This window comes from Sceloporus undulatus, chromosome 2 (genome assembly GCF_019175285.1).
Source record: "Sceloporus undulatus isolate JIND9_A2432 ecotype Alabama chromosome 2, SceUnd_v1.1, whole genome shotgun sequence".
Taxonomy (NCBI): domain Eukaryota; kingdom Metazoa; phylum Chordata; class Lepidosauria; order Squamata; family Phrynosomatidae; genus Sceloporus; species Sceloporus undulatus.
This window is the reverse complement of record NC_056523.1, coordinates 249,349,518-249,363,601: the sequence shown is the minus strand read 5'-3', so window position 1 is coordinate 249,363,601 and position 14,084 is coordinate 249,349,518. Positions and strand designations below refer to the sequence as shown.

Here is a 14,084-nt window from a genome sequence, read left to right as displayed (position 1 = left end):
GCTGAGGACAAAGGGTGAAAGTGGGAGGAAGAATGCAAAATTTTAAAAGCAACGTAAAAACTGGGATAACTGAAAATTAATTGAGACAAACTGCAAAGTTCAGAGATATTTTGGGCAGTTTGGGGAGAGCTGTTTATTTTGGGAGGGAGCTAGAAAATCTTTTAAAAGCATAGTAGGGCTCCTGGGACTGCATATCAGTTGAGGAACTTGGCTTGGCTTGGAATGAATTTGTGGGGATGGGGGGGAGGCTTGGGGGTTGGTGTAGATTCCTGCAAAGTTAAAAAAAATAAGTAAGAAATAAGAAAACTAAAGAAATAGTGTACAGTGGGTCCTTCCCTTACATGGGGGATACGTTCAGTCCCCCCCCCCCACGTAAGGCAGAAAACGCATATGCTTGAGCTCCAGTGAAAACAATCGAGTTTGTACACGTGGTGCAGGGTGGCACATGAGCCATGGGCGCGCATGCCATTCTTTTTATTTCAGCGTGGCTTCAGAGTGAGCTGAAGGCCATGTATGGTATTCACATCTAAAAGCTGAATATTACATCTGTTACATAGATGTAGAGATGACATTTGTAGGCACCAAGGATCCCCCCCCCCCAACTTTGCTGAACCACAGGAGAGACCATCAGCATTCCAAAGTACTTCTTTGTGTTTGGTGGATAATGTATAGAAAAGTGTGGCTGATCCCAGAAAGTTTAAAATACTGCTTAAGAGGAAATCTTGCACATCATCTTGTTTGTAGACACAGCTGAACAAACTGTTCCAGGAGCGTCAAGGGCCACTACAATGTAAACAGAATGAAGCAGTGACCTGCAGTGTGCTTGAGACACAATAAATACACTCTTTATGCTGTTGCTTGCTTTCTGCTGAATCAGGTCTCTGCTAATCACCAGAGGGATTCCTGATGTGTGTATACAAACACACACACACACACACACACACACACACACACCAATCTAATTTTCCATACTTACACTTTCCAGAATTGTGTTTGAAATGTTTCAGCTGGAGTTATCAGAAGTGTGTCTGTTACAAGTTATGCAATTTTTATGAAATGCAACAGTATGAGCAAGTATATTCCAAGTGGATTGTAACTTTCCACCTGGATATTTATGGATCACTACTTAGTCTCAATGAATTACCAGCAAATTCTGAACCTGAAAAGTTCCACTATAAGTAATATGATGTCTTGGCATATGTTTATTTGGATTAATAGGCATTTTTAAAATTGAGACATTTTACATGCATCTCAATATAAGATATATGTACACAAAATTTTACCCAAATGCTCATAACTTTCATCAGATTCTCAAAGGGCTCTGTGAACCAAAAAGGGTAAGATTTTGTGGAATGGAAAGACAGGCCCTTAGACAGCTTTCATAAGTATTTGATTGGAATGCTTACAAAAACTTGTTCCCATTGGATTTGGACTGTAGAATTTCCATTACCCCCCATCTTCCACATTCTCACTCCTGTTCAACATTTCTTAGCTATTTTACACATAAGCAAGGTGAAGAAGTTCCCCACATAGAAAGAGAGATAGGAGCCTAGTAAAAGTTCCTCTTCCTGAAACTGAATAGGCTTTTTTTGTCTGTTCTCCATCTTTCATACATGGAATGTGGACATCAGATGGTGGACTTAAACGTGTTCATGGGTGCTAGATGTCCAGAACCCTTGAAAGTCTATAAATATATAGGACCCACATCCATATCCAATGCATGGACATGAGGAATTGATGATAAAAGTGACCATCTCTGTGGTGGAGCCCTGCCACTCCATCTTAAGAAGTAAGTACAGTGGTACCCCGGGTTACGAATATAATTCGTTCCGCGGCGCCGTTCATAACCCGAAAGATTTCGCAACCCGAAAAAGCCATAGCCGCTAGCGCTGAAAGCCGCGATTTCGTGCGAAAAAGCGCCGAAAAGCACCAAAAATTTTTTCGTAAGCCGAAAAAAAAAAACGTAACCCGAAACAGTTTTTTCCTATTTAATTTTTTCGTATCCCGGAAATTTCGTAACGCGGTGATTTTGTATCCTGGGGTACCACTGTATTGTAGTCTGACCAATAACTCACCAGTTGTCTGTGAAGAGGTGTCCCAGCTCCAATCTCTGGACCTGATGTTCGCTCCTCACCCCAGAGTAGGACTTTGCTCTTTTTTTTTGTCAGTCTATTCAGACATTCTAAACTTTCCATGTGTACAGAGCAAAGGTGAAATATGATGTCCTCTCCCAATCTACTTGCTTTTCATCTCTAAGCAGGGACAATATAAATAGAGCCTAGATAGCTGTTCTGCTTACTGTTTAGTTTCCCAGACTAGACTTTAACAAGCATTCAAAATGAGATTGTGCTTGGTTACTGCAGTGATAAATGTGATCGTATGAGATATATATGCAAGTTTTGGATGACTGACAGTAGCAAAATACCTTGCAGCCTGCCAAAACCTAGCACACATGGTCACATTTTATGTGCACTTCAAAATGCAAATAGTCTCTTGTGAATTCATTAGAGCCACATTATGGCTCCCCTGCCCCTCAGCATAACTTTAGTGTGTAGGTTAAATTTTTGAGTGTCAACCCATATCCTTTATAACAAAAATCAGATGTTTAGGATTAAGCAGTTCAAAGTCAGGAACTCATTTTAAATTTTAGTTTATCTTTTTAAAATTAAATCCAGGCCTGGGCACTTAAATTATGGGATAGACTGTGCCAAGTCTCATGCACCTTTTTGTTATAAAATAATAATGTATAATGGGTGCAATAAGGCTGTTCACAAGGATAATTAATGTCATGACAGTTGTGAGAACAGCATGGCCAGTTCCAGACTGAGTAGTACAATACTTTTCCACAAGGAATCAAATAAGATACATGTGAATTTATTAATCATGGAAGGAAATGGGGCTGGAATGATGACATTCTTGATAATACCTGATGGCACCAAGTGTGAATTCTGGATGTTTGACTTCCATCCTCATACCAGAAATCTCAGCATTGCAATCCTATTATTATAATACAGTACAGTGAATTTATGATGTATGTGCTTACTATGCACGAGGTCTGAGCTTAAAGTGGAGCGGGTGGAGAAGACATTTTGTAACATTATTCATAAACCTCAATGCACTGAAAAAATGCTGGCTGGAAAATTACCTAATTGATAGAATGATTGGCTAGGGTCACCATGTGACTAGTAAAAAGATGTTTCCTTTTTTTTTTCTTGAGTTATGTTAACAGTTTTGTAGCAACATAACATCATTGTGTCTAGTAAATGATCCCTGAGATCACTTGGGAAGGAATTAATCTGAGAGGGGATGAGGAAAAGAAACAACAGCAGTGTATGTATGTGTCTCTGTGTGTAACTGGCTCAAATCCTGTTGAAGCTTTACATTGGCATAAATGCCATTGTTCAAGAGGTTGCATTTTCTTGGTGCAAAAAAAGCGATCCCAGTCAAGGTTCTACAAACTCTGTTTCACCAAGGTAAACAATTACATAACCAGTTGTGCTGAGTTTCCATCAGTGTGATTCCTAGTGGCATATGGGGAGTTATGCACCAGAAAAGTGCATGATCAAACTGCCTTTTTCCACAATTGGTTACACAATGGTACAATCCAGTAACTTGAGTTACTCTGGTGTGATTTTCTGTTATCCAGCCAGCGAGCAAGATCTTGACTACTGCATACAATTACATAGTAAATAAGCATGGGAACGGTAAGATGAAAGTATTTAGGAGTTTCCCTCTCCCTTAAACCATTAGTTTCAAAGAATAAGGAATTAAGATTCAGCGCACACCCACCTTGTATATCTAATCATGTTACACCACAAACTGGTAGACGCAAACTGGTCAGGCTTGAAAGTTTGATATCAAAACTCAAACCTTAGCACAATCTGTGTGTAGTCTATGTATGACTGGGAACAGTAAATGTTGCTATGGCTTCCACCTATATTTTCCCTATAAATAATTAAAAATTATTATAGGTCATTGTGTTGTTCATTTAATATCACAGAATGTAAGGGGTTGGGGAGGAGAAGGTTTCTACAAGATGGCCTAAATCCTACTTGTTGTTCCGATTAGCGTAGATCCCTTGAATCAATGGGATTTACCTACATGTTGATTCATTATTCAGTGAGTCTACTCTAGTTGGCCTTTGTCAACAGGATTCTGGCTAATATTCCAGATCCATTCAACACATATGTATATTAAAGATTCTCTTGATTTTTTAAAACTGCAGTTGAAGTTTTAACTGCAGCTCCTTACAGCCAACTGTTGTTATTGATAATATAGCATTTTACATTTCTATGCTGCTTCATACTAAACTAACCAGTCTCTAAGTGATTTACAATGTGTAAGACAATTGCCCCCAACAAGCTGGGTACTCCTTTTACTGACCTATGAAAAGATGGAAGGCTGAGTTGACCTTGGAGCCCCCCAGGATCGAACTCGCAATGTTGTGGTTGAAGTACAAGCATTTAACCACTCTGCCACCAGGGCTCCTGTTTTTCTTTCCTCTTTTGTATAAGTGTACTTAATTTCCCTTTTCTGTGCAGGACATTTTCAGTGGCAGCTCAGAGGCTGGTGCAAATTTGTTACTATTTGTCATCAAGATTGCTCCCAGATCTCTCCCCCCCCCCCCCAGTCATCAATTACCCAACTCAGGTCTTGCAAATTCAAAGCTGTGGCTTCTTGATAGAACCAGTCCACTTGTAGTCCACTCCCTCTTTTCCTGATCCCTTCCACTTTACTAAACCTTACTATCTTTTCCACGGACTCTCATTGTCTCATGAAATACTCAAAGTAAAACAACCTCATTTTAATCATTTTTACTTGTAGTGAAAAATCAGACTTGATTTGATCTAAGACACACTCATTTGTCTTTCTAGCAGTCTTTGGTATCCCATTGACTGTTAAAAATCTGTATGGTGTACCATACAGATTTTTAACAGTCAATGAGATACCAAAGACTGCTAGAAAGACAAATGAGTGTGTCTTAGCACTGGACTATGACTCTGAAGGTGATGGTTTGAATCTCCACTCAGCCATGGAACCCCATTGGGTGCCCTTGAGAAAGACATACTCTCTCAGATTAATAGAAAGGCCCTCTGAATAAATTTTGCCAAGATAACCCCATGTGTGCCTTCAAGAAATGACTTGAAGGCACACAGCAACAACAACAGCATCAGCAGCAACAACATGATATCTCCAAGGCACTTCTCCAGCACCAAATTACAAATAAGCGGACTTTCTTCCTGTCAGCTTTCTTCATTGTCTAGCATTCACAATCATACATAGAAATTGGAAATACAATGGCTTAGATAATTGTGACTTTGGTACTGGTTACTTATTCTTATTCATAAAGGCTAGAAATGTTCAAAAACAAATTTTGATTCTAATCTATCTCAGCATTCTGGCCTTCAGTCACCCAGTGGATTTCTATGGTAAGCCAAGGATTTGAACCCTGTTCTATCAGGCCTTAGTCCAACATTCAAACTACTATACCACACTGGCTCTCACCAGTTTGTAGATATGTACTCTTAAATCTCACTGAAATCTGATGAAGTGAATGTGTGGATCAGTGAAGGAAGAGCTGCAGTCTGAGACAGCCTTTGTTTTAATATGTCTGCCAAGATTCACTGACAGCAGCTTGTCCATGATACAGTTTGTGTAGTACCAGGGCATGTTGTGCCAAGCAGGGTTTCTACTGGTTGACCCTGTGAGCTGCTGTATTCTTAATTCAGATCATAAAACAAGTAGACAAACCCAAGTGAGGCTGGGCTGTGGAAAGCATAATTCAACAAATACATCTTGGCTGTCTTGGCCTCTGACTCTTTAAGTGTTGTTTTGACAGCAAACAGACAGAAAGCAAAAACAAAATCTACCACTGCCCCTGCCCCCACATACACACAGAAAGGGGCATGCAGCCAGTAGCTCAATGAAAGATGGAACAATGAGTGGAAGCAAAGATCAGAGATGCAAGGGATAAGCGCAATCAGTCACAGGTGAAAGGATTTGTTGAAGGAAGCTTCAGAAATTCACAATCACATATTTCCTGCTCATCATTTAGGGAGATGAAAGGTATATGTCTATATTCTGGAATCAGATCCCAAAAGACAAATTAGATAAACTGACTTCTTAGCCCAAAATGGATCATATGTGTCTGGAGGGGGATGAATGCCAGGTGTGTGTATCTTCCTACAGTCTGAGAGCTACATATGCTCACTGCCAAACAGGGAAAGCTTCTTCTCTCTCCACTCCAATTTTAATTTTTATTCTTTCTTTCTTTCTTTCTTTCTTTCTTTCTTTCTTTCTTTCTTATTTAACTGACAAAGGCCTTCTTGCACCCTATACGAGACCTAGAAGGCAGTTTTACTAGGGGCCCATTCACATTACCAAAAAAATCGGTTTTGAAACCGATTCAATCACGTGAAGTTCCTACTCACCCCGAATCTCACACAAGCGAATCCGGGGCTTGCACACCCGTTCCGTGTTAAATGGCCCCTAGCGCGGGTTTTTTGCAACCGGGTTATAAACCATTACTTTTTCAAAAAAACCGGTTCCTGGAAATATGAACTTCGTCCCGGCCGTGATCGGGGCAGTTGCAGGGGGAGGGCCGGGTTGCTGTGGGCGGGCAGTAGAGCCCGCCCCTCATGACCCCCTCACTCTCGAGCGCTATGTTGCGCAGCCGCAGACCTTCCCTCCCACATACAAATCAATGGCTGGAGAAGGGACAGGTCGGGCGGTGGGCATTTCTGTCCGAAACGAACACCCCCTCTTATGCCTCGTCGCTATCCATACCAGGCTCCCCCCGGATAATTTTTTTTTAACTACTGTTGCGTTGACAAATTAAGCGCACAGACGCACCTCTCCGATTCGTGCCTTAGGGGTTTGCAGGTGAAACTACACCCTTCTCCCTCTCTCCCCGGCCGGTTGCTGTGCACCCACGGCCGCCCCTCTCTCTCCTTCACATGTGTCGCTGAAGCCGGCTCCCGCCATCAACTATTTTTTTTTTTGTTTAAGCAGCCGCTTTGACAGATTATGCGCGCCGATGTATTTGGGGCCGCTGAGAGAAGGCTGTCTGGCCGGCAGTCCCCTACCCTTTCTCCCCTCTCAACTGGTTACTGTGCACCCTTTGCCCCACCTCTCCTTCCCTTGTGATTAGCATTCCATTCCGTCTCCTAGGAATTTTTTTTTAAATGCTGTTTTGATAGATTATGCGCACAGTTTCATAGTACAGTAATAGGGCGCTTCAATGGGGGTGTTTTGACAGTTGTAGCACACCTTTCCCCCCCTCTCTTTTGTGGACTTTAGTACCACTACCAGCCCGGGACATGTAATGGGCCCCGGAAACCCGCCCCCCCGGATCCCCCACAAGTGCAATGTGCAGTTCTACATGTTGGCCGCCACTCCTGCGAGCGCCATGCCAAAATGCCATGCCAGGGTGTTGGTGGATGCCCAGAAACTTGACCAATAGCCTTTCGCCCCTTATCCCTTGTCCTCAGTGGCACCTCCCCCAAGTAGACGGCGGATGTGACCTAACCCCAATTTAGGGTCACCTGGTGGGCACCTATTGGCTGCCCAGCCAATGGCGAGGCTTGTAACCTGCCAGGTGGGCGATGCCAACCCCGGACCTCCCTCATTTTCAAATTTGCCCACTCCCCCTTTTTTGGGGCTTGGCGCCATTGCTGTTTCGAACCTCGAGCTGGTAGGATCATCACGAACCCTTTCCAATGGCGGGATCGCAAGCACATGGCTCTTCCGAGATGGCTGCCAGGAAATCAGCTGGTAGGGGGATAGCATGGAAACATGCAGAAACTGTGGACCTTATAGCGCTGTGGGGGGAGGAAAAGGTGCAGCAGCAACTTAGGGAGAACCACAGAAACATTGATGTTTTTGAAAACATCGCCGCAGAAATGCGGAGGAGGGGCCATGACAGAAATGCGGAGGAATGTCGCACGAAATCTAAGGCATTGAAAAGAAAATTTAAGGAGGAATATCAAAAATCGAGGTTGAGCGGAAGCGGCGCGGTAGAAATGCCATTCTTCCACGAGCTTCGCAGAATATTGGCGGGGGATGCCAGCGTGGAGGCAAAGCGGGTCTCGGACGAGACGGAAGTTACGTACCACGACAGCGAGAACCTCGAGCTGGTGGAGGAAGGGCCCTCTAGACCCATCACGGAGCAGGACCCCTTGGCGGATTCGCAGGCTCCCTTGGCGGACTCGCAGGATCTGTTTTCCCAAGGTAGCATGCCAATACAAATTTCCTCTATAAAAAAGTTTTGAAAGAATGTGCGCATGTGTTCCGTATTATATGCACTACAGTTTTGCCAATTGAGCAGTCGGTGTCCGCTGTGTGCCAGGCTCCCCTATGTGGCCCTCCGCCGCAATGGAAAGCCGCTCATGAATCCCTGCACACCGTTTCTGTCTGTGTCCGTGTGCCTGTGGCATCAGAGCAAGGCTGGTTTACTGTGCATTTTTATCCCCGCTTTACAGAGACCGTTGTTACTCAGGATCCAGATCAGGAGATAAATCTGGTGCTGCAGGAGATTGATCCGCAGACCCTGGTGCGAGAACTGCAGCAGCAGGAACCAGCGGCCAGCAGCTCGGGGTCTAACGGAACCCAAACCCAAACCCAAACCCGGGCTGGAAGCAATGGTAGGTTCTCCATTGATGACAAAATGCACTTTCGGCTTCTGCTTTGCTTATGTTTTGTGTATAGGCTGTATACAAAATACATTTGATGTATGGGCTCCCCTCCATTAATTGCATTCTACCAGAACCTTCATTAACACAGTAATCTTGGCATAAAATCGCAAGCACTGGTCTACCTGAGCTTCCCCTTATCACCCATGGAGGTAGCACATGGCAAACCCCAAAAGTCTGGGGTTCCCCCAGCAGCCATTTCCCTGCCCCCCCCTTCCCTCAAACTGGAATATCAGGTTTGTTTTCAAACCTTGCTGTGCCTACTATAAAAGGCTGGAGAATGCCATTCAAAATCTTCCTCCCTTACTTTTGTTATGGAAATTGAGTTTGGACTGCTGAATAGAGGGTAGCCTCAACTGTAATTGTTTTAATTGTAAAGCCTGATATTCCCTTAGCTCTCCTCTAGCCGCTAGAAGGTCAGGAAAAGGGACACCCTTTGACAGTGGGACCTGTGGATCTGGTTTCTTAATTGTTTTCCGCTTGTAGAAGGGCATAAACAATGGGTAGGCGCTTCAGCACCATTAACCCACTGCAAACCTTAGGCTAATGGCCAGGCATCCGCCTTGGGATGGCCAATGCTGTTGTCCTCCAACAATAACAACAATAGTAAGTTTTGCCCTCATGGGATATCAGCATACACAGGTCTACAGCTGGCCCCCAATGGTAATGTCTTCCTCCTGTGCCTTCCTGCCTCACCACTTACACTTCCCTATTAAAATTCCTTTTCTCTTGCAGCTTGTGCCATCATGAACCCCCTAGCAGTGATGACTCCTGCGGAGAGATTGGCCCTCATTAAACGCAAGAAGGTGAGGGACTCTGCCACTGCGGCCCTTGAAAAGATTGCCACCCAGTCCGCAGCCCAGATGAGTTCGCTTCTGGGTTTTTTGAGGGAGGAGAGTCAAAAAGAGGAGGCCAGGGAAGATAAGTCACTCGGCGTCATGACACAGCTAATTGCTGAGGACAGAGAGAGCATGCAGCAACTAACAGGTGCTCTGCTGGCTAGCAACCAGATAATGGAGAAAATGTACAAGCTGATGGAGTCGCAGGGTACCCAAGGCAATGCTACTGGCATGCCGAGGAAGAAGCGCTTTAAGCGTTCCCCGGGCTCCATGCAACAATCAAGCAATTCTCCTCCTGGCCCTTCTGACAGCCAGCAGGAGTCTCAGGGAGGGTCTACATCATCATCTGGGGGTGCGGTTCCTGGACCAAGTACCAGGCCCATCCGCAAGATTAAGAAGCCGGTTACACTGTCCCCATGATTAAAGTCTTGGACCATGTTACAGAACATCTGCCTTGCTTCCAATGTTTACATTGGTTTAACTGTTTATGACAATTTTTACATGACTAGTTGTAATGGTTCCACATTTGACATGTATCATGTTGTTCACTAAAATGGTTGTAATGGTTTTACATTACAAATGTTTCCTTACAAGGAGTTAAATTGTTGTAATGATTTTACATTACATATCGGCCTCTTAGTCCCTAGCTTTGAGGTGGCCTAATAAAAACAATGTTCTATAAACATGTGTGTCATCTGTATGTCTCCAGCAGACAAGTAGCATTGCAAAATGACCACAAGGAAACATTTGTTCAAAAAATATCAACTGTGTATTTACAATGTTAAAACAATATATTTACTATTTACACATCTTCAAAGTCCTCCGGCCAGCGCTGGCGCAGGACACGCTCCAGCCTCTCCACTCTCTGTTCCAGGCCCTCGAGCCTGGACAGCCTCTGCTCCATTAGTGCCAGCCTCTGGTCTTGGGCCCCTACTCGTAGTAGAATATTGGAGTACCCTACAGACAACAAAGAAGATAAAATAGATGTGTCAGTACTCTCCTCACCCCAAAGTGCCAGTCACATATTCACTAGCACCAAAACAACTCTATGTAGCATTCCTCTTAACATGATGTCTTTAGCAGACATGTAACAGCAGCCATTCCACTTAGGCGCAACAGTGTTGCCCTGCTTGTGGCAACCGCCTTGTGGCATGCACTCCTCCACACAAAAAAGCGTACATGAACACTGATGTGTCAGCTTGCTAGAAATATACAGGACATACATGCATGCACAATTGGCTACAGTCATGCTTCCTGCTAATAGTACTGCAGGACTTAAACCCCAAAATTTAACTAGAGAAAACATGTTTTCAACTCACAAAGTGCGGGTGGTGCCGCTGCAGCGACCCCAGCAGCATGGGATGGTCCAGGCTGCGATTCCTCAGCTGTTGGGTATGACAGAATAGAGTACACATTACTGTATGACAGTTAAACTGGCCGAAGGGGGGGTGGGGGGGGTGGGGGCGTCCTAACATACCTCGTAGCTACTGCTTTGCCATTACCTCCAACAGAACAGGAATGGGCCCTGACAGAAAAATATGCTTCTATAACACCACCCTTGGAAGGGTCAGAGTGGATGACCACATAGTGTCCCACGGTCTAGTTTTCCTCTTCCTTGGCAACCGAATTCCCAAAACAAACTCCTGCGTGACATTCCCTGATCCAACGTACCCTCGATCTGCCCCGCCTCCTCCACCTCCTCCTCCGCTGGTGACTCGCGGACAGCAGGTGCCTCGTCCTCTCCCTCCTCTCCCAACACGGAGGGATCCTCCTCTTCCTCCTCCTCCTGTTCCTCCTCTTCGGAAGACGGCGAGGAAGAAGGCTCACGGCGGCGGGACCCCCCTCCTCCTCCTTGGTCTTCCCCGATCAGAGTCGGGGGCTGGAAAAAAAGTAAACGGTCTCAATGAAAGATCATGCGCACAATTAGTCATTCCGTCCCCCCTACCTGTGCAACCCCACAGCGCAACCCCACCGGTATCAAAACATTTGACAATTACCTGGCGGGGGCCTCCGCTCCCGAGCTGCCGGCCGTCCTGCCCTCCGCCACATGTCCGCCAGCCTCTGGTAGAAAGGCGGGCGGACATGTCGCGGGGGGCTGCCCTGGGCGATGTCCCGGGCCTTGAAAAAAGCTGCCTTCAGATTTTTAAACCTAGTCCGGCATTGCACCGCAAGCCGTCTATAACCGTGCCTTTCGAGGTGCCGGGAGGCTCTCTCGTACAGATGGAGGTTGGGGTGGCTGCTGGATCGCATCAGCCGCCTCAACCCCGCATCTGTACGGCCGAGAGAATCGAGCAGGAGGTCGGTTTCTTCGGCCGTCCAATGCTCGATCCTTGCGAGCCTCCTCGGCGCCATCTTCCCCCAACGGACAGACTCTGCGCACACATGGGACCAAAGTTTCAAAAAGTAGCCCCACACCTGTTAGCCAATGGCTGCAGGGCTCCACAGGTAAATTGTTACAATGTAGTCAACTCAAGCTTGGCGCCGTTAGAGGAGGAGTGCAGCCGGTGACATCACTCCCCTTTCCCTACGGTGGCCCATAGCGGCCTAAAACTATGCGCATTGCGTGCATGCGCATAAGTTATCATTTTTTTTTAGGCTGTTACATGCTGTGTAAACGCTTGCATGAAGACAGGGTTGGATCGTGTTTCCTATTCAGGAAACCAGACTGCTCCCCCCTAAGGAATTCTGCAGGACACAATCTGTACTATGGCCTGTATTGGGGTGCTCCATGGGAGACCAGTGCATTGCAAGTTGGGGGAATCTGGTGGTTGATGGGACAGGGAACAAATGGTGTGGCTTATTAAACCAGCAAAATGCACAACTGTGCATGTGGTCAGGGCCTCCACTGTTCCAACACAGCAAAGCTGCAGACAATGTAATGGGAGGAGATTTTTGCACCACAAAGCTATAACCTAAAGTTGCACAACTGAATGGGAGTGCAAAGCTTATTCCACTGAACGTGGCCTGTGATGGCTCTCAGTTTCCCTCTCCAACCAACACTAATGAGATGCAGGGTAAATGTCATGACATCCCTAAACACGCGCACCCAATCTCGCAGTACGCTCATGGCATGTTGTGTTTCCAAGGAAGAAAAGGAAAACACAAGGAATAGCAAAGGCAAACCTTTATTTTTGCAACAGTGAAGAGAAAAAAAGACAAAACAGCGGTGGTAGACAAGTGTTTAAGGGACCCGATGCTTTAAATTCCAGAAATACTGCACCAGTGCCTCCCTTGTCTGCTCACCATCTGCTTTTTCACGGTCGGCGTTTGCAGTGCGTAAACTGGCAGCATTAAGCACAAATCGCCTTGGCCGAGATGGTGCCCCCCTCCAAAATGCGCCCTCCAGTCTCCACGAGGTTGTGCAGAACGCAGCATGCCACTATGACAGAGTTAACGTTCTCCTCTGCCAGCTCCAATGGTGCAGTGAGACACCGCCATCTTGCCTTCAAGCGGCCAAATGCACGTTCCACCGTGTTCCTGGCTCTATTGAGGTGGCGATTATACAGGGCCTGGCGTGGCTGGAGAGTGCCTTTGAATGGGGTCATGACCCAGTTTTTCACCCCATATGCTGCATCTGCAATAAGCAGTGGGCCCACCTGCTTGCCACAGATGGTGACAGTTGGATTCCCTGGCACAAACAGGCCTGCACGCATGGTTTGGTAGATGGAAGAGTGGCGGAAAACGAATCCGTCATGCGAGGTCCCGCTCCATCCAATGCAGACATTGATGAATAGTCCAGTGTGGTCCACTGTTCCCTGCAACAGCATGCTGTACGTGTCCTTGCGATTGATATACTCCCCACCCTGACGCACTGGCGAAATGATGTGACAGTGGCACCCATCAACAGCCCCGATTACTTGTGGGAATCCCATAGCCTCGAAGCCTGCCATGATCTGGAATAGAAACAGCACACCTGTAAATAGCACAGCAAGGCTAAAGGTCGGCAGTCATGGAAAAAACCTGCATGTATGTTAATAGATATAGCGTGTCACCCCACCTAGAACCATTGCTGAATGATAATAATTTTAGAGGTTAGTGTTGTTGTAGTTACTATTATATGCAAAGCAGAAAAATACACAAGTAGATCTGCAAGAAGGGGGGGAAGGAAGACTTACACCGCCTTCAACAAATCCAAGGAAAGAATGGGAAGTAATGGGAAGTAATCATAGCAATATTATGACAAAAATGGCAAGTAGGTAAATAATAACATTTATGATATCCCCACCCTAAAGCCAAGGTTTGCTCACAGTTTGTTAATAATGCATCTAGACTTCTCCCTACCCTAAAGGGTGTAATCAGTGGCAGCAATAGCAATATTACGTACCTTCCTGTGGTCCCCGAGGTACACTGTCTTGTGAAGGAGGACTTTCTCTATGGCCAGGACTACAGAAATAAAAATGGTGCACACTGTCGATTTCCCCACGCCGAACCGGGTGGCCGCTGTGCCATAGGACCCCTGGTTAGCCAGGATCCAAAGTGCGATTGCCACCCTCTTCTCCACTGGTATGGCGGAGCGCAGACGGGTGTCCTCCCTGCAGATCTCCGGACGCAGCTG

The 14,084-nt window shown here is 45.8% G+C and overlaps 1 protein-coding gene and 1 long non-coding RNA gene across 2 annotated transcripts; one reads left to right on the top strand and one right to left on the bottom strand.

Annotated features, from left to right (window-relative positions):
- The first annotated feature begins 6,391 nt into the window (after window positions 1–6,391).
- LOC121924156 lies at window positions 6,392–9,949 on the top strand. Its single transcript, XM_042455312.1, has 3 exons — window positions 6,392–8,229; window positions 8,481–8,642; window positions 9,426–9,949. The coding sequence occupies exons 1-3, from the start codon at window positions 7,719–7,721 to the stop codon at window positions 9,947–9,949; spliced, it is 1,197 nt and encodes a 398-aa protein (XP_042311246.1). The 5' UTR covers window positions 6,392–7,718.
- A 231-nt stretch (window positions 9,950–10,180) lies between these two features.
- On the bottom strand, window positions 10,181–12,849 carry LOC121924157. The gene is made up of 3 exons (XR_006102537.1): window positions 11,201–12,849; window positions 10,849–10,914; window positions 10,181–10,486 (listed from the first exon to the last, which is right to left on the bottom strand). It is a non-coding gene; the product is annotated as an uncharacterized LOC121924157 (long non-coding RNA).
- Between the last annotated feature and the right edge of the window lie 1,235 nt (window positions 12,850–14,084).

Coding starts and splice junctions, on each gene's coding strand:
- LOC121924156 (XM_042455312.1), top strand. CDS start 7,719: ATGGCGGGATCGCAAGCACATGGCTCTTCCGAGATGGCTGCCAGGAAA. Junction 8,230..8,480: donor GCAGGATCTGTTTTCCCAAG/GTAGCATGCCAA, acceptor CCCGCTTTACAG/AGACCGTTGTTACTCAGGAT. Junction 8,643..9,425: donor AACCCGGGCTGGAAGCAATG/GTAGGTTCTCCA, acceptor TTTCTCTTGCAG/CTTGTGCCATCATGAACCCC.